The sequence below is a fragment of the Mycetomoellerius zeteki genome, unplaced genomic scaffold (assembly GCF_001594055.1).
Source record: "Mycetomoellerius zeteki isolate Tzet28-1 unplaced genomic scaffold, Tzet1.0 scaffold119, whole genome shotgun sequence".
Taxonomy (NCBI): domain Eukaryota; kingdom Metazoa; phylum Arthropoda; class Insecta; order Hymenoptera; family Formicidae; genus Mycetomoellerius; species Mycetomoellerius zeteki.
The window spans coordinates 168,649-186,115 of NW_017256116.1; the positions used below are offsets into that span (position 1 = coordinate 168,649).

The window sequence follows — 17,467 nt, forward strand, 5'->3', positions numbered from 1 at the left end:
CGGTTGTCGGACTTTCAACGCAATCAAATCTGAAAATATTAATAATCCCCCCAAAAATTCCCAACTTAAAAACTGTAATAAACTTATTGCGAAAAATAATGCCTCGGCAATATTTTCAGATTTGATTGCGTTGAAAGTCCGACAACCATATCGGCACGCAATTATAATTTCTAAAATTAATTCATTTAAATGAATTTACAATAGTTCAACATCTTAACGTTCTGACCGTTATGGCGTTTCTTAATTTAAAGCATTATTTCATTTAATTTTTTGCTGTGCACATATACATATTAAAATTACAAACCTCGAAATTAAAACCTTCCTTTTTACCCATTGAAGCTAAAATTTTGCTGGAAACAGTAGATGCTAACATATATGTTTTACTCAAATCAACATCGGGATGTATCACTTGATAAGTGTGAATCATCCACCAACCCAATAAGGCGCCTAGTTCATTTCCAGAGAAGACATGCCAATCCCCACTATAAAGATTATCTGATGTATTCTCATTGTTTGTCTAGTATAGTTCAATCTAAATTTATTAAGAGGTCGCATACCTCTCCATCTTCGTTGCACATGCAAGTCTATCAGCATCAGGATCGTTAGCAATTATTATAGATGAATCGTTTTTATTTGCTGTCTTTATGCTGAGATCCAGAGCGCTTTTTCCTTCCTCTGGATTCGGAAATTTCACCGTGGGAAATTCTGGATTTGGTAACTTTTGTTCCTCCACTGTTATAAATGGCTGAAAAAAATAAGACAATAGTATTTGTTTTTCGAAAATTGCATTTCTAATAGTCTCAGTATACTCATATGCTACCTTAAAATTTGCTGCCTCAAACGCAGCAGTCATATATTCTTGCCCAACACCATGCATAGCAGTGTACGTGAATTTTAATGTAGTATTTCTATTAACTTCAGGATACAAAACATTATCCTTTAAATCTTGATAATAATGCCGCATAATATCGTCTTTTGGATCTTTGTAATAGGAACTTTCATGGATTTGGTTTACATCCCACGAGGATTCAAGTGGTTTAAGATTATTAAGAATATAGCTTTGAATCTTTTTGTCATGCGGTGAAATGATTTGTGCCCCATTCTCCCAGTAAACTTTGTATCCATTGTCATCCTTAGGATTATGAGAGGCAGTCACCATGATTCCGGCTGCACACTTATATTTCAAGATAGTGTAAGGTATAAACGGTGTGGGACAAACATGGGAAAATAAATAAACTTTAATACCATTGGCTATGAAAATTGCAGCAGTTAATTCTGCAAACCTGAAAAATTAATAAATTCTTAATAAGAATATTAATAAGAGGGTTAGATGTCTGAATAACGTCTGAATTTTTTATGAGAGTGTTAAGGGGATGCTGGAGTGACTAAATTATCACATTACAGTCATATAAAAATCTTCGAATTGACTGAACGGAATAAAAAATCCTTTTACAGGATTAAAGTAGATGCAAAATTAGGAGGTGGTGCAGTGGATTTTATACTAAAATCGAAAGAATGTTAACAAATTTTTTAACTTTTTTTTTATTTTAGTATAAAATCCACTGCACCACCTCCTAATTTTGCGTCTACTTTAATCCTGTAAAAGGATTTTTTATTCCGTTCAGTCAATTCGAAGATTTTTATATGACTGTAATGTGATAATTTGATCATTCCAGCATTCCCTTAACTACTCTTCTTCGTATTATGATTACAGTACATCATGACTAGCTCACCTTTTACTGTTATAACGACCATCATAGCCTATTACAACACCTTTCTGTATAACATCGAATATTGTATCCATCAAATATTTCGATAATCCTTGACCAGTTTGCACAATGACTAAATCATTCATTTGGTTGTAACCTGGTCCCATACGACCTCTAAGACCTGCAGTTCCAAATTCAAGTCTCTTAAGAAACAACTTCGATAATACTTTAATCTGTCCTTTGTCCAAGTATTCCAATATCTCATCTTTTGCTTTTAGATCCTGCAATATCAAGTACAAAAATTTTTAACTATAATATAAATGTAACTTAAATGCGTTTGCAATATAAAAAACTATATCATATTAAAAATAAGATTATACCACTAAATCTATCAGTACAAATACTATATTATTTTATATTATTTCAACAAATTAAATGCTTTTCATTTAGTGACACAAGTTGACACAAAGATCATTCTATTTTTCTTGATAATCAATGAGTAACAAAGATAGAACGATACTCGTGTTGACTTGTACAATCAAATGGAAAGCATCCATGATACCTATAATAAGTACCTTGTTCCATTGCAGCCATTCAGTGATTTTGTTATCCAAATTACTGTCACCAGTGTTTACCGAACGGAGAGTCATCGTATCAGCAGTGCTCTAATCCAAAGACAAATTAGATATTTCCTAAATGAGTTCAATCAATGTATTTATTAATACAATTTCTCTCCGATAAGAAGAAGCGTCTTAATTATTCCTGTATCCACAGCGAAATTGGCTTTCTCCAAATTTTCTGTAATACATACATAACAGAGTAGTATATCATTTGAGATTAGAGAGTTGTGCAATTGACGATAACTATTCAGATAAGACAGAAGAGCATACAACTGATAACAGTAATGCAAAATTTCTTGTCATCGTTATCTAATCCGTATCGATTGGAGTCGTCTCTTTGATAAACGGGTAGAAAAAGCGTATCAAACGCGACTGCCTCACGAAACACCGACTTATAGGTTACGCGAGCGTCGCCGCGTATTTTCGCGACGTGCATCTATTATTATTTACGTGAAATTATCTCGCCTTATCTCGCGCCTAATCGAGAAGCTCAGGAAAATCACGCAGGATCAGTTTGAATTTACCTCCAACCTCAGATTGGCTACGTCAAAAGACTTTTTTTGCTGAAAACGCCAGGAACGTCCATTCATAAAGGAAGACACCGCGACGTCCGCGACAATAATGCATCCGTCGAATACGCGCGCAGTTTTATCACAAGGTAAGTATGTGTAGATATATTTGCGCAAACGAACAGAAAAGCCTTGAATTTTTTTTTCTTTAACTCGACCGCATGAGAACGAATGTTTTTACAAGTTTTACGTGTATTACAGTGTATTATTATCGTCCCCTGCATGCCAATAAGATCGATCGTCGCGATACAATCTCTACGGGTTTTTTTTTTGAATAATCGATTAAATCTTGGGCGTGACAAAGGCGAGCGTGAATGGTGCGCAGTTAAGTAAGCGATAAAAACATTAGATATATCATAGTTCTTTCATTATATTGAATAAAATGATAGATATGCTCGGCTTGAACAACATATGTTCCACATCGTGGACGCCAAATACAATCTGAAATATCTGAATTAAACTCACAATCAGCCACAATTAATGGTGTTTAAATCAAGTTTACTTTTCTTTTATAGAATTTATATTTTTCATCCTTCTTTTTTTTTCCAATGTCTAGTTACGTGCCTATTTCAATTGCAGAAAGTCCCATGAAATTAGAACAGCTACAATGGAATGGTTTTTTAGAATCAAATGATATGCGTTCATTAATGTGATTTATTTATAATATTATTCAATGAGTTTATTACTTACATATGTATTAGGAAATCCATTAGTTTATCAGACTTTTTATTTAATAGGATTTGATTATCTAGAATGAATTAAATCTATCCATTATAGAATAATTATTTAAATCAGATCCAAATCACTGATTGTATTTATTGAAGATAATCAGCCCTGTATAAATTTTTGTCTTTCATCTTTCTGGAGGTCGATCGTCAGTTTTTTTATTCCTGCACTAGGCTGCAGTTGTACTAGAACTTTTTCGCTTTTGCTAAATACTAAACACATATTTATTTCACTTTAAGTTTCGAAAGTGTACATACATAACATACACTACTTCAGCTATAAAAAACAAACCTACGACTTCATTGGTCAACACTTATCCGAGGAAAATTTTACTCGTTATAATATACTAATATAGTATGTTACATGTATGTACTATATATATTTCGAGTAAAATTTTGTAAAACGTTTCGGAACGTAGCCCTAGTAAATTCGTTCACTTTTGTAATTTTTGCTTCATTCAAAATACACAATCTCCAACGAGATATTATTAAAGACCGACATCCTTATGGGAGTTCGCGTCCTTGTTAATATTGAAGTGATTAAGAGTAAAAAAACTGATAATATTGTACTAATTTTATGATTTATTAGTTTAGTAGACGTGTTTATCGGTGTGCATTTAAAACTCAATAATACACACACACTCGATTTTTCTTTAATTTATTGTGATTTCAGTGTTATCGTCAAAGTTTGATTATCAACAGAGATAATAACTGCAGAGAAAAAAATTGTAATTTTTCGGCAATATATAGGATATTATATATAGGATATAATTATAATATATAGGATATTATATATATAGGATATTATATATAGGATATTATACAACAGGATATTATATATAGGATATAATTATAATATATAGGATATTATAGCTTTACAAATATGCATATTTATTTATAGAGCATTTATGTAATAAAATATCATTATAAATGAATTTAATAATGTATTAGTCAAATATTTATGTTAATAATAGCAAATTTATATCAATTGTTGATAATGTCAGCACTTTTCGATTTCCTCCGGGCCCTTGGGGCCCTTTTTATACCGCCGAAAATTTGCCCAGGGTTGACGGTCTTTAATAGTATCTCGTCGGTGACCCCACTGAAGATAACTGAGGACATTATCGACTATCGATAAAATATCTGAATATACGAAAAGCGCGACGCGGTCGCGAGAGCGAGTTCCGTAAAATCGCGCGAGAGGATGCGAGGATCGAGGAGACTTGAGGCGCCGACGTATGTTTTCGCCGAGATGCGCTACGTTGCGCGTCCACGGTATTGACGTCCGTCGTGTTTTTTTATCGTTAAGTCGGGTAAGATTGCAGCCGAGTGTACGAGGCCTCGACCTATTGCATCGGCGATTCTCGGGGGAACGTTTCGTCTCCCCGTCCACTCATCTATCTGTCTCTTTCTCTTCCCTCCTGTTTCCCTTCTACGGCGCTGATATATCAGTGTTTTTCTTCGTGTTATCGTCCTTGCGCCGTGTCGCGCGATGCCAACGTTGCCCGACGATGTCGCGGATTTCGGCTGTCACGTAGGTCACCCCCGCTTGGAATCCGCGCTCCATTCGGAGTCTCGTGAATTTCTCGTCGACGACCCGCGTCGAAGCACTCTCGAAGTCGCAGCGAGTCCCCTCGAGAAGAACGAGACGGTTCCGAGGGGAGGGCATCGTGTCTTTTACTCTGTCCCATATTTTTACACGCGACGAACAACGCGATTGTTTATTCATCCGTCGTGATATCTCGCAAACGCGCGAATGCGGCCATTAGCCCGTCAATTCGAACGTACGGTGCGATTCGGCAATATGGTCGTACGCAAGGGAATACCTCTCTGATTTTAGATCTCAACGGGCAGAACGTCGTAGGTAGTCCAGGCTCCGTTATCCCTGCGTCTTTCGGCCCCACAGAGATCCACTGCCGATCATGAGCTGCGTGCGTTGCTGTCTGATTAGCGCGGGTCGCTTAGCCTCCTCCAACCATGTCACCAGTCATGGTGAGTACTGTTTGTAAATAGCCTCGTCTATCTCAAAAAACGGCTGAGATTATTAAGTATGAAAGATAACTAAGCTGCGTTTCGTTTCACGCATGATGCACATGATGCATCATTTTATCCTTCTTTAATATTCAATGAACAACACTCTAAAACTTAAAGAGTGAATTGTCACTCCGAAGAGTGAAATCTCACCCTTAAAGTTTGAAAATTGAGCTACTCTTTTTCAAGACTGGCTCAATTTTTATTCTTTAGAATGAAATTTTACTCCAAAAAATTTAGAGAGCAAGAATACATTATGCATGGAACGGAAAACACATTCTTGGAGACCTTATAAGATCACATTTTGCTTGTGATTGTACAGTACACAAAATCGTCAGAGTCGTAGTGGCCAGTAGAAGCCTGACGATCAGCGGCAGCTTGGGTAAGACCCCAACGGAACCCACACCACCTTTTAAAGACACTGTCTCGTCAAGCGGATCCTCAAGTGGCACAGGTGGCGGAAAGAAGAGCACGCTCACCTGTCCCAAGTGTGGAGATCCCTGCACACATGTCGAGACATTTGTTTGTAAGTAGTACATTGTTGAGTAGGAGTTGATAGATCTTAATGTATTCAGGCAAAAATTGCCGAGAATTATATTTATACTCTGTATTTATGTTTATGTATCTTTATACATGCACTGATGTTATATTCTAATACAGCATCTACTATTTTTACAAATAAAACAGCGTCCACGAGATTCGTCAAGTGCGAGAAGTGCCATCATTTCTTCGTTGTGCTGTCAGAAATTGATTCTAAGAGGAGCTTGAAAGAGGCACTTAGGCCGGAAGATAGTAAGCAGGGATTTTACAGGAAACCTCCTCCACCTCCGAAAAAGGTAATTGGTTTTTATTATGATTATTTAATTTTACTTAATTTATTTATAATCATAGATTTTTTTTCTAAATAAAAAATATTTGATCATATTTTCTTTGAAGTAAGAAAAAATAGTACAATAATAATGTGATATTTTCAGATATTTGAGTATTTAAACAGACACGTAGTAGGACAGGAATATGCAAAGAAGGTACTGAGTGTTGCCGTTTACAACCACTACAAGCGAATCTACAACAATCTGCCAGCTCAAAACTCTCAGGCGCAAACTAATGTTAATCCAGTTAGCACACAGGAGACAAATCATCCCTTCACTCATAGAGGTCTTAAGCCACGTAAATGAAAACAATGCCCCAATTTTATAAATTATTAAGAAATGAAAGCAATCTGTATATTTTATAATTAGATTATTATTATAATAAGTATCATAAAATTGGAATATTTTAAAACTAATTGAATTCTTACATCAGCGATTGAAGCAGATTGCAATCTAATGTAGCAGTATTTCCATAATTTGCTCCCTCATTAAAAATGTATTATTTCATATACGATTATCATAAAATATATTTTTTTTTTTGCTGCAGACTTATTGCATATATCAGGCCTCGGAAATCCGTTTCCAGGAGTCGGCTTCCAGCACACAGTCAATCCGGGAAACGAGCAAAAGGCGAGCAGTCAATCGGCTCCTGGATCAGCTATACTAGACAGCAAGCAACATCAGTTGAAACTAGAAAAAAGCAATATACTGTTGCTTGGACCTACGGGCTCTGGTAAAACGTTACTCGCGCAAACAATAGCGCAATGCCTGGACGTCCCATTTGCCATCTGTGATTGTACCACTCTTACGCAAGCTGGTTATGTTGGCGAGGACATTGAAAGTGTCATAGCTAAACTTCTCCAGGATGCTAATTATGTGGTGGATCGTGCTCAGATGGGCATCGTGTTCTTGGACGAGGTCGACAAGATAGGTGCTATTCCTGGAATTCATCAATTGCGTGACGTGGGCGGGGAAGGTGTGCAGCAAGGAATGCTAAAGATGTTGGAAGGAACAATTGTGAATGTACCGGAGAGAAATAGCTCGAGAAAATTGCGTGGGGAAATGTTGCAAGTGGATACTACAAATATTCTTTTCGTTGCGTCGGGGGCTTACAGCGGTTTAGACAGGTTAATAGCACGGCGCAAATCGGAAAAATATCTCGGATTTGGCGCGACGCCCGCGGTCGAAAGTCCGGGTAGGAGAGCGGCAACTTTAGCCGATGTCGCCAATATGTCACCTTCTACCGAGAGAGACAATAAGGAAAAGGACATGTTGTTGCAACAAGTGGAAGCTAGAGATCTCATCGACTTCGGTATGATACCTGAATTCGTTGGCAGATTTCCTGTTCTCGTGCCTTTCCATACACTCGATAGAGATATGCTAGCGAGAATTCTTACCGAACCGAAGAATGCCATCATTCCTCAATATCAGATGTTGTTCTCGATGGATAAGGTAAAGCTTAATTATTACATTTTTAGTAAAGTCAAGATGAATCGTTTTCAATCACATTAGTTGTTAATAGCAAATTAAATTGTAATTATTTTACGCAGGTGGAATTAACGTTCGACATACACGCACTGAATGCAATTGCCTCTTTAGCAATGGAAAGGAAAACGGGAGCGCGAGGTTTGCGAGCGATAATGGAATCGCTTCTTTTGGAACCTATGTTTGAAGTACCAGGAAGCGACATAGTGTCCGTTCACATTACAGAACAGTGTGTGAAAGGCGTTGAAAAACCACAATACGTGAAACGAGACGATAGCAATGATGATGACATTCAGCAGGCGCAGCATGTACATAATTAACAAATAATTAAAGAATGCGACACTTTGGTATAACCGTTTCCTTATCGGTAGATGGACAATTTTTGTAGACAAATAATTGAATTGGAACATTCGCGCAAAAAAAGTCGCTATTTTAATTAACTTATAAAGGAACTAATAATATATTCTTCTATATGTATTATTTCGTATAAAAAGAAACTAATATGAGAACAACGCATACATAGTTTTCAAACTGTCCTGTATATATTTCATATTTAGAATATTTCTGTCAAACTTTAATTGTTTTATTTTGCTATGATAAATTTCTATTAATTTTTTTATATTATGTACAATGTTGAACATATTGTTTGCTGCACTATTATATATAATGTATCGTTTAATGTATCAAAGAGAGGAATATGCATGTATTTCAGAGATACATGTTTCTCCTATATATTATATATATATATAAATTTTTTCTTCCCAACAAATTTATCTGGAAATTTTATCTGCTGCAAATGACAACAATATTGACGTGTGAATGCCAATATATTTAATAACTATTTGATTTTGTAATAAGAATAAAATTGCAAATTGTAACATATCTTGCAGTTTGTCTATTTGGAACATGCATTAGAAATGCCTTTTCCAAGAGAAAAGTGTCGCATAAAAATAGAAAACGTCAGAATAATGAAAACATAAAGACCTAATTCTTGACAATGGAAAAATTGTAAATAAATTTTGTATCATTTAATTCATTCGTATTGCAGGAAAAGTCAAAAAATCATACATAGCATTCCACATCCAATCAAGTTTTGCATCCTGCATGCATTTATTGACGGTAACATCGAAAGTAAAACGGCGTTAATATGCGTTCATATCCAATAATATAACATCGTTAAAGAGATTACAGAAATTAAAATATATATGCGCATTCAATTATATCAGCGTCATTAAATTCAATTTAGCAATCTAAATGCTATATTTGGTGCGGTGAAGCAAACTGTTTCATCATGAACATGTAAATTAATTAAATGGACTGAGTAATTGGAAACAAAAATTCCGATTGATTAAATACGAAATTGTAAAAAGCCATATAATAAAGAGAAATTTTAATGTCACCATTCATAATAAATTTTTGTATATTGTCACACCAGGATTGTTTGTAAAGAGATTGCTATTGTTACGCGTTGTTCAAGAAAAATTAAGAAAAAAGAACATCTTTGTAGCATAATAATTTTAATAAACATAATGCTAGTATTTGGTTTTCTAATAATGGAAGGAACGCCCATTACACAAGAAAAGACGAAGAAAGTGAAGAACAATATAAAAAGATTATTTTTATGTCAAAATACAAGATAGATAGAAATGTTTATGTGTAATATATTGTACATAGTATAGTAGATTAGTGAAAAGGAAGATGTGTATAAATTGCGAATTATACTAGAATATATACATCCTCGCTAATTACTGCTAATTTACTTACTGATTAAAATTACTCAAAAGAAGAAAGAAAAAAAACCAGGCTGTGCAAAATATAACACGGAGTGAAGAGATATACTTGCATAGAATTTTTTCCTAATTCTTTCACAGTGATCTGATGTCCTATAGATAGTAATTCTTGTATTTGTAATAAATCTATAACATGCAACTGTAGTAAATAAATAATATTTTGATTTATTTACCTTAAACAATTTATAACATGTATACCGATATCTAATGAAATCACATAAGTCACACAGGTACATTTCGTTGAGTGTAGAAAGTATTCATAATACTGAGAATAGCTATGTCGAAAAAATTAGGTACTATCTATAAATATCGTCTATATTTAACAAATTTATTTTTAACGTTATAAAAATTATAAATGCACATTTATTTTAATTATTAAAATTATTAAAGAATATATATACGCCCGGAAACTTCATTACAAATTCAATCTTTTAATAAAGGCAAATAATATAGTAGTTTTGGCAAAAAGTTTTTTCATAATTTGTACAAATTTACAAATTGGAACACTTGTCAAAAATACTGCAAAATTCTACGTCTTTTCCTAGAATTTTTCAAATGTGAATTCCGAAATATTGCAAAATTTATAAGATCTCTCATTTTATATATTATACTTCTAGAAAAACATTTTATAAATTTTTTTCAAATTTTATGAGACTTAATAGAATCAGAAATCTTAGAAATATTTGAAAATTCATATGTATGAAAAATTATAGGAAAGACGTAAACTTTCTCTAGACTGAAAAATGTTGCAATTTGTATAAGTCTGAAAATATTCTAAAAAGTTATAAAATTATTCAACAATTTTGAGAAAAACAGGGAGATTATTAAAAAAATTATCACTCGATGTCTTAACTTTTACTTTGAAGAAGTCTGTTTAGTGCTATTGAAAACAAGGACAAGCGCTAATATACGCGCGCGTATTGGCGTATCGAAGATCCGACCAATCGCTAACGTTCCAATCGAGGACGTTAAAACGGCGGAATATCAGCGATTGATCGGATCTTCAATATGCGAATACGCGCGTACAATCCCTATAAACGCATAATATTATTTAATATTTTATTTATATAAGAATATTTTAAGTATATTCTTAGAATATTAAATGTACAATTAATATTCTAAGAATATGCTTAAAATATTAAATAATATTATGCGCTTATAGGGATACTCGTCTTGGGCACGGTTGCCAGTTTTCTCCGGTTTAAAAATCAGAAATTTCATCTATCTTGCTGAAGATCGTCTGCTACTTCTAACTAAAATTGTTAATTTGTTACTGTAATGTATTCTTTCAAAAAACGTAAAGAAAGCATCGTCAAATGTGTGCCGTCAGCCAGAAGACGCCTATATTCATAATCAAATCTGATATTTAAGACCGTTTTAAATACGGTCTTACGATGTCATGAATCAAACGGAAAGCCTTATTAGCATCATAAGATAATCTCAAGATAGTTTTAAAATAAGAATCGACTATGACACCGGCCAGAGAACCGAAGATTCGTTTAAAAAGGCTCTAATTTCCGGCCGAAAACCGGAGATCTGGCAACCATGGGATGGCATCCTGTAACGCACTCATCGTCCTCACCGAACGAGCGAACGCGCCTTTATACAAATCAAGTAGTCCATCGTAGTCCGTTGGTAGAGATTATCATCAATTATTGTGCGATTGATTGTGTTACGAAAGCCGGACATACGTAAGCCATTCATTTTTTTTATTAATAATTGAACATGTGTGACATTTGTGTCACAAATAACAACAATGTTCCGCGCTCGGTATTTGTTTATAGATGTGCATCCGATTGTACCGTGGCACTTCTTCCGGTATCCGGTGTGATCCTGATAAAGCCAAAGCTATCGATGATGGTGCATGATGCATATTGGTCGCGTTCAGCAGACTCAACTGTTGCGGAGCGGATCAGTGAGCTCTCACTGCTATTGGATGATCTAAAAGAATACACCAATAGCAACGAGCGCTTACGGATCCGCTCCACAACAGTTGAGTCTGCTGAACGCGACCAATGATACCATCTCTCTGACTTTGCACGAACTTTTCAAACCACCCTCATAATACACGTTTTATACGTAGGAAATGTAAGAACCTCTCAAAGCGTTAAATTTCCCAACTCTGGCTGCAGTCAGACTTTTAACGTGGATAATGTAGAGATACTTGAAGATAAGTAACGTATATCCATGTCTAATCAATGAATAACAGGACAAAACGTACACCAAAACACGAATAGGCTGCATCTTTAACTGGATGATTCTCGAACAATCGCCTTGGATAGTAAGTCCTTACATCACGTTTTCTAATTGCCCTAAAGTAATATAACATCCCTGTATAGATACATCTATGCATTTTTACTCTCTAAAGCACTTCAAACTAGATATATACTTTTGCTTCCTGTGAATATTTATGACTGACATGCATAATAATAATTATAGTAATTCAACAAATAAGTCTAGAGATTCAAGTGCAAGAATTACCATTATATTTCTTCGTTGTGGTATTGGAAAGTGACTCGAAGATGAGTTTAAAGAAGACACTTGAGACAGAAAGTGAACAAGGATCCTACAGGAAGCTACTTCCACCTCCAACAGAAGTAATTGATTTTAATCATGATTATTTAATTTACATGACAATAAAATTGTTTTTCTAAATACAATTAGAAATGTTATAAATATATTCCTTTTAATTTCAGGACAGGAAAAAATGTAATATATGCAATAATGCGTTCTTTTCAGATATGCGAGTATCTCGACAGTCATGTTGTGGGTCAGGAACATGCAAAGAAGGTGTTGAGTGTTGCTGTTTACAACCATTATAAACGGATCTACAACAATCAGTCAATTAAAAACTCGCAGGCGCAAATTAATGGTAATCCAGTCAACATCATACGGGGAACAATTCATCTCTTTACTTGTAGAGATCTTAAACCATGAAGATAGCAATGCCCCATTGTTATAGAATTGTTAAGAAATAAAATCTATATTATATAATTCGTAATCTATATTATACTAGTAATCTATATTATAATTTAAATTTCACAAAATTCGAAAATATATTGTAAAATGAGCTTAATTTTTTTATTGTTTTATTGTCTTATAACAATTAATGATTGAAATAGATTGCAATCTAATACAGTAATATTTCCATTAATTTATTCTCGCAAAAAAATATATTATTTCATACAAATATCGTAAAAATGTTTTTGCTTGTTACATATATCAGACATCAAAAATCTGTTTCCAGAAGTCAATGTGAAAAGTGAGCGAAAGGAGAATGATCAGTTAGCTTCTGAATCAGCTATACTAAACAAGAAGCATCGGTTGGAGTTAACAAAGAGCAATATAATGTTGCTCGGGCCTACAGGTTCTGGTAAAACGTTACTTGCGCGAACAATAGCAGATTTCCTGGATGTCCCTTTTACGATCTGTGATTGCACCACTCTCACTCAATCCGGTTACTACGGTGACGACATCGATAGTATTATAATTAAGCTCCTTCAGAATGCTGACTACATAGTGGATCGTGCTCAGGTGGGCATCATCTTTTTGGACGAAGTCGACAAGATATGTGTTATCCGTGAAAAAAATCGTGACGTGGCTGGAGAAGGTGTGCAGCAAGAATTGTTAAAGATGATAGAAGGAAAGATTATGAACATACCAAAGAAAAATTGTTCGAGAAAAGATGAGCAAATGTTGCAAGTGGATACTACAAATATTCTTTTTGTTGCATCCGGCGCTTACAGCGGTTTAGACAAATTGATAGCGCGACGAAAGTCGGGAAAAGATTCGGAATTTGATGCGAAAACCACGATCGAAAGTCCGGACAAGAAAGCAACGACTTTGCCAGACATTACCAACATGTCACTTTCCACCGAAAAGGATATTAAGGAGAAAGATATGCTACAACAAGTGGAATTTAGAGATCTTATTAACTTTGGCATGCTGCCTGAATTTATTGGCAGATTCTCTGTGCTCGTATCTTTGCACAGTCTTGACAAGGATATGCTAGTAAGAATTCTTACAGAACCGAAAAATGCCATCGTTTCTCAGTATCAGGCGCTGTTCTTGATGGACAAGGTGGACTTAATTACATTTTCGTAGTAGTGTTAAAATGAATTTTGTTTTTAATTACTATAGTTAATAATAAATTATAATGAATTATGTGAAATTTATGCAGGTGAAGCTAACGTTTGATCCACACGCATTAAGTGCAATTGCCTGTTTAGGAATGGAAAAAAAAACGGGAGCGCGTGGTTTGCAAGCAATAATGGAATCGTTGCTTTTGGAACCTATGTTTGAAATACCAGGAAGTAACATACTGTCTGTTCATATTACAGAACAGTGTGTGAATGGTGTTGAAAAGCCACAATACACAGTAAGAAGTATTTTAAATTATGTTAAAACCGGTCCTTGTTAAAATTTTCAGATTATAATTATTTTTTTTATACAGTAAATTTTTATCGATTTTAGAGATATTGTATTATATCTTTTGTTTATTGATTATATACAATATTAAACATATTGTTTGCTGTACTATTATACATGTATATCATTTTTTCGTATATAATGTTATATTTATATATATATACACATATGTTTGATGTAAAAAGAGAAATCAAAAGGAAGTTTCACTTATTGAATTATTATTACTAAAAAGTAAAAAGTTATAATGTTATTTTTTTTATAAAATATTGAAATTTTTTTAATGAAAAAACATTAAAAATAAAAAAAAAGGAAGTGAGAAAAAGTAACTATATTATAGCGCTGTTCTTTATGCGCAAAAATTTCTTCATATAATATTCATTATGTTATATCATGTCATATCATATATCATATCATATATCATATCATATATCATATTATATCTCTCTCATATCTTCATATAATATTATCAGTGTGTAAAAGGTGATTGGAAATCTTATTGCTCCTAATAAAATGGGTTCATTTCTGCTTTGAAAACTTGTTAACTATCAATTAAGATTTCCTCTTTTGTATTAATCATGGACATATAGCTCTAATATTGTAATGTTTTAATATAATAGTGTAACTTTTTACTTTTTAATAAGAATAGTTCAATGCACACACACAATTATTGAAAATTATAATAAAATATTAAATAATATACAATATCCATTCTGACTTCTATTTTAGAGATTGTTTTGCGAAAAATGCAAAAAAATGTTTAAGACTGTCGAAGAATTACAAAAACATATAAGTATTAAACACGAAAGTGTTCTTTATATATGTGCATATTGCGATGAACAATACACCAACATGAATGATTTACGAGATCACGCTTATTGCATGCATGGAATGAAAGATTCTAAAGATGCTGAACGTTTATGAGTTTAGTATTATTAATTCGATATATTATTTATAATGATTAATGAGTTTCTGTTACTATATGGAGACAAACAGAGTGTCTGTCCATAGATATTCGATCAAATATCTTGCAACATGTAGTCCGACGAATCTTGTTTTTCAAATTGTATGGAAAATCACAACTATCATGATTTAAAAAAGCCAAGAGTAAAAAAAATTTTTCATGCACTTTGTAGCTGAGTGCATGATGTGAGCACTTTGTCGCGAGATATTTGTTCGAACATCTATGAACAAATACCTTGTATATACAGATACATATTCCTCTTTTGTATATGTATTGTATATTCCTCTTATGTATTCCTTTTTTGTTCCAGGAAGGAACAAAGAAAAGTATGCGTAATGTATGAATTGAGCAGTTATCAATCTAGCCATAGAATATATATTCTAGTTATTTTATTTACTGATTAAATATCTAATTAAAAATAAAACTACTCGAAAAGATAAAGGAAAAACCAGACTGTATCAAATATAACACGGAGTGAAGACACTCGCGTAGAATTTTTTCTTTCACAATGATGTCAAATGACTATCATTTTGTATTTATAATAAAACTGTAATATATACAATTGCAGTATATATTTTGATTTTTATTTATTTTGTAAACAGTCTGTAACATATCGATATAGTAATCTAATAAAGTCACATAAATTAGATCACATGGGATGCTTTCCAGCAGATGACACAATGTAACAGCGAATCGTTACATCCTTGTTGTTTGCTAATGTTAAACGAAAATGATATGTCATTGTCACACTGTATCGTTTGCTGGAAAACACCAATAATTACATTTGAGGAGCAGACTTTCAAAATGCGTTTTGTCCAAAATTTCACATAAAAATCGCTGTTTTTAATTATTTTATAAAGGACATATTTTTTTATACATAAAAAGTGAGAACAACGCATACATAATTTTCAAATTATCTTTTGTATTATAATATTCTCAAATTATAATTATTTTTTTGCCACAGTGCATTTCTATTAATTTTGAATGTTATGAACAATATTGAGCATATTGTTTATTGCACTAATATACGGGGTGTTTCATTTTAAGTGATATGGTCGATTATCTCGCGAATCAATAATTTTATTGAAAAATTTTTCGAACGAAAGTTGCATGGTTTGAAGGGGGGCACATGATGGAAATGTGGATTTGACCTTGAGTGATCTTGTCAAAATCAGATCAAGGTCATTGTTTTTTTAAATGGAAACCCCTATTTTTTATTACATATTCTTATAGCTTATCTCGAGAGCTTTCCAAAACATTACAATAAAGTTACTTTTTGTTAAGTACTTTCCGAGTTATGGAGCTTGAAAGTTATAGTACCGCCGACGTTATCCATGTATGCGCGTGTGAGCGGGATTCTTACGCGCGTACCTCCGAGATCTATCCACATTGGAGCTCTAATTTTATTCCGTTTTTCGAAGATACGTGTAAACGTAAAACGTTTATCTGTTTATATTCGCTTTCAAAAAAACGTTTACTTGAAGGTAAACATTTACACGTTAATTAGCATATCCGTTTATAAAAGAAACATTTTTCCGAATATACGTGTTTTGTTATACATTTAAACGAAAATACATTTACATGTATATTTAACATATCCATCTATGAAAAACATCTTTTTAAATATTTTAACGATTTTTAATAAAATTAAAAATCGAATTTTTTGCATTTTCTCAATTCGTCACACTCCTTAATAAAGGGATAAATGTTTATATAAAAAAAGTGAAAATATTCGGAAAAACGATTCTAATAAACGGATATGCTAATTATACGTGTAAACGTATTTTCGTTTAAACGTATAATAGCGAGCCCTAATTCACACTGCTTGACGTACGCTCACGCGCACGGAATTGAGTCTTAATCGGCCGAATCACAGTGATCGGTCTTAGTTGGCCGGATCAGTGATCGGTCTTAGTTGGCCGGATCAGTGGTCGGTCTTGCCTTATAACTTAACAAGTACTGAACAAAAAGTAACTTTATTATAGTGTTTTGGAAAGCTCTCGAAATAAGCTACAAGAATATATAATAAAAAATAGGGGTTTGCATTTAAAAAAATATTAATGACCTTGACCTGATTTTGACAAGGTCACTCAAGGTCAAGTCCACATTTCCATCATGTGTCCCCCTTCAAGCTATGCAACTTTCATTCGAAAAATTTTTCAATAAAATCGATTCGCGAGATAATCGACCATATCACTTAAAATGAAACACCCTGTATATTATATTGTTTAATGTATCAAAAGGAAGAATATATTTGTAGATACAGCCCCCCCCCCCCCC

At 33.5% G+C, this 17,467-nt stretch overlaps 3 protein-coding genes across 6 annotated transcripts in view; 2 read left to right on the forward strand and 1 right to left on the reverse strand.

Moving 5' to 3' along the window:
- The window catches only part of Pgm2a (phosphoglucomutase 2), an 8,158-nt gene extending 2,631 nt beyond the window's left edge, over nt 1-5,527 (reverse strand). The window contains exons 1-6 of one of the 4 annotated variants that reach the window (XM_018460570.1): nt 5,450-5,527; nt 2,285-2,507; nt 1,734-1,990; nt 821-1,283; nt 558-745; nt 305-482 (exon numbers count right to left, since the gene is read on the reverse strand). In XM_018460570.1, coding sequence (XP_018316072.1) covers nt 305-482; nt 558-745; nt 821-1,283; nt 1,734-1,990; nt 2,285-2,359 — 1,161 coding nt within the window. In that variant the 5' untranslated portion in view covers nt 2,360-2,507; nt 5,450-5,527. Of the gene's footprint in view, nt 1-304; nt 483-557; nt 746-820; nt 1,284-1,733; nt 1,991-2,284; nt 2,508-2,599; nt 2,667-2,853; nt 2,935-5,449 lie in introns of those variants that run through there. The other 3 variants (XM_018460560.1, XM_018460551.1, XM_018460578.1) reach the window with 3 other exon arrangements.
- A 12-nt stretch (nt 5,528-5,539) lies between these two features.
- On the forward strand, nt 5,540-8,479 carry LOC108730711 (ATP-dependent Clp protease ATP-binding subunit clpX-like, mitochondrial). The gene is made up of 6 exons (XM_018460591.1): nt 5,540-5,615; nt 5,977-6,180; nt 6,342-6,490; nt 6,629-6,809; nt 7,071-7,975; nt 8,074-8,479. Exons 1-6 carry the CDS (start codon nt 5,546-5,548, stop codon nt 8,326-8,328), a joined length of 1,764 nt encoding a protein of 587 aa, XP_018316093.1. The 5' UTR covers nt 5,540-5,545; the 3' UTR covers nt 8,329-8,479.
- Nucleotides 8,480-11,343: 2,864 nt separating this feature from the next.
- Nucleotides 11,344-15,147, forward strand: LOC108729669 (ATP-dependent Clp protease ATP-binding subunit clpX-like, mitochondrial). The gene is made up of 8 exons (XM_018458859.1): nt 11,344-11,489; nt 11,583-11,713; nt 12,238-12,395; nt 12,538-12,670; nt 13,046-13,878; nt 13,979-14,176; nt 14,953-14,981; nt 15,033-15,147. Exons 1-8 carry the CDS (start codon nt 11,344-11,346, stop codon nt 15,145-15,147), a joined length of 1,743 nt encoding a protein of 580 aa, XP_018314361.1.
- The last annotated feature ends 2,320 nt before the right edge of the window (nt 15,148-17,467 follow it).

What these genes read in the sequence shown, in the direction of transcription:
- LOC108730711 (XM_018460591.1), top strand. Translation starts at nt 5,546, where the DNA reads ATGAGCTGCGTGCGTTGCTGTCTGATTAGCGCGGGTCGCTTAGCCTCC. An exon ending in ACATGTCGAGACATTTGTTT is followed by an intron (nt 6,181 to 6,341) that starts GTAAGTAGTACA and finishes CAAATAAAACAG; the next exon opens with CGTCCACGAGATTCGTCAAG. An exon ending in TGTTGTTCTCGATGGATAAG is followed by an intron (nt 7,976 to 8,073) that starts GTAAAGCTTAAT and finishes TATTTTACGCAG; the next exon opens with GTGGAATTAACGTTCGACAT.
- LOC108729669 (XM_018458859.1), top strand. Translation starts at nt 11,344, where the DNA reads ATGGGATGGCATCCTGTAACGCACTCATCGTCCTCACCGAACGAGCGA. An exon ending in AACTGTTGCGGAGCGGATCA is followed by an intron (nt 11,714 to 12,237) that starts GTGAGCTCTCAC and finishes TAATAATTATAG; the next exon opens with TAATTCAACAAATAAGTCTA. An exon ending in CTCGCAGGCGCAAATTAATG is followed by an intron (nt 12,671 to 13,045) that starts GTAATCCAGTCA and finishes ATCTGTTTCCAG; the next exon opens with AAGTCAATGTGAAAAGTGAG.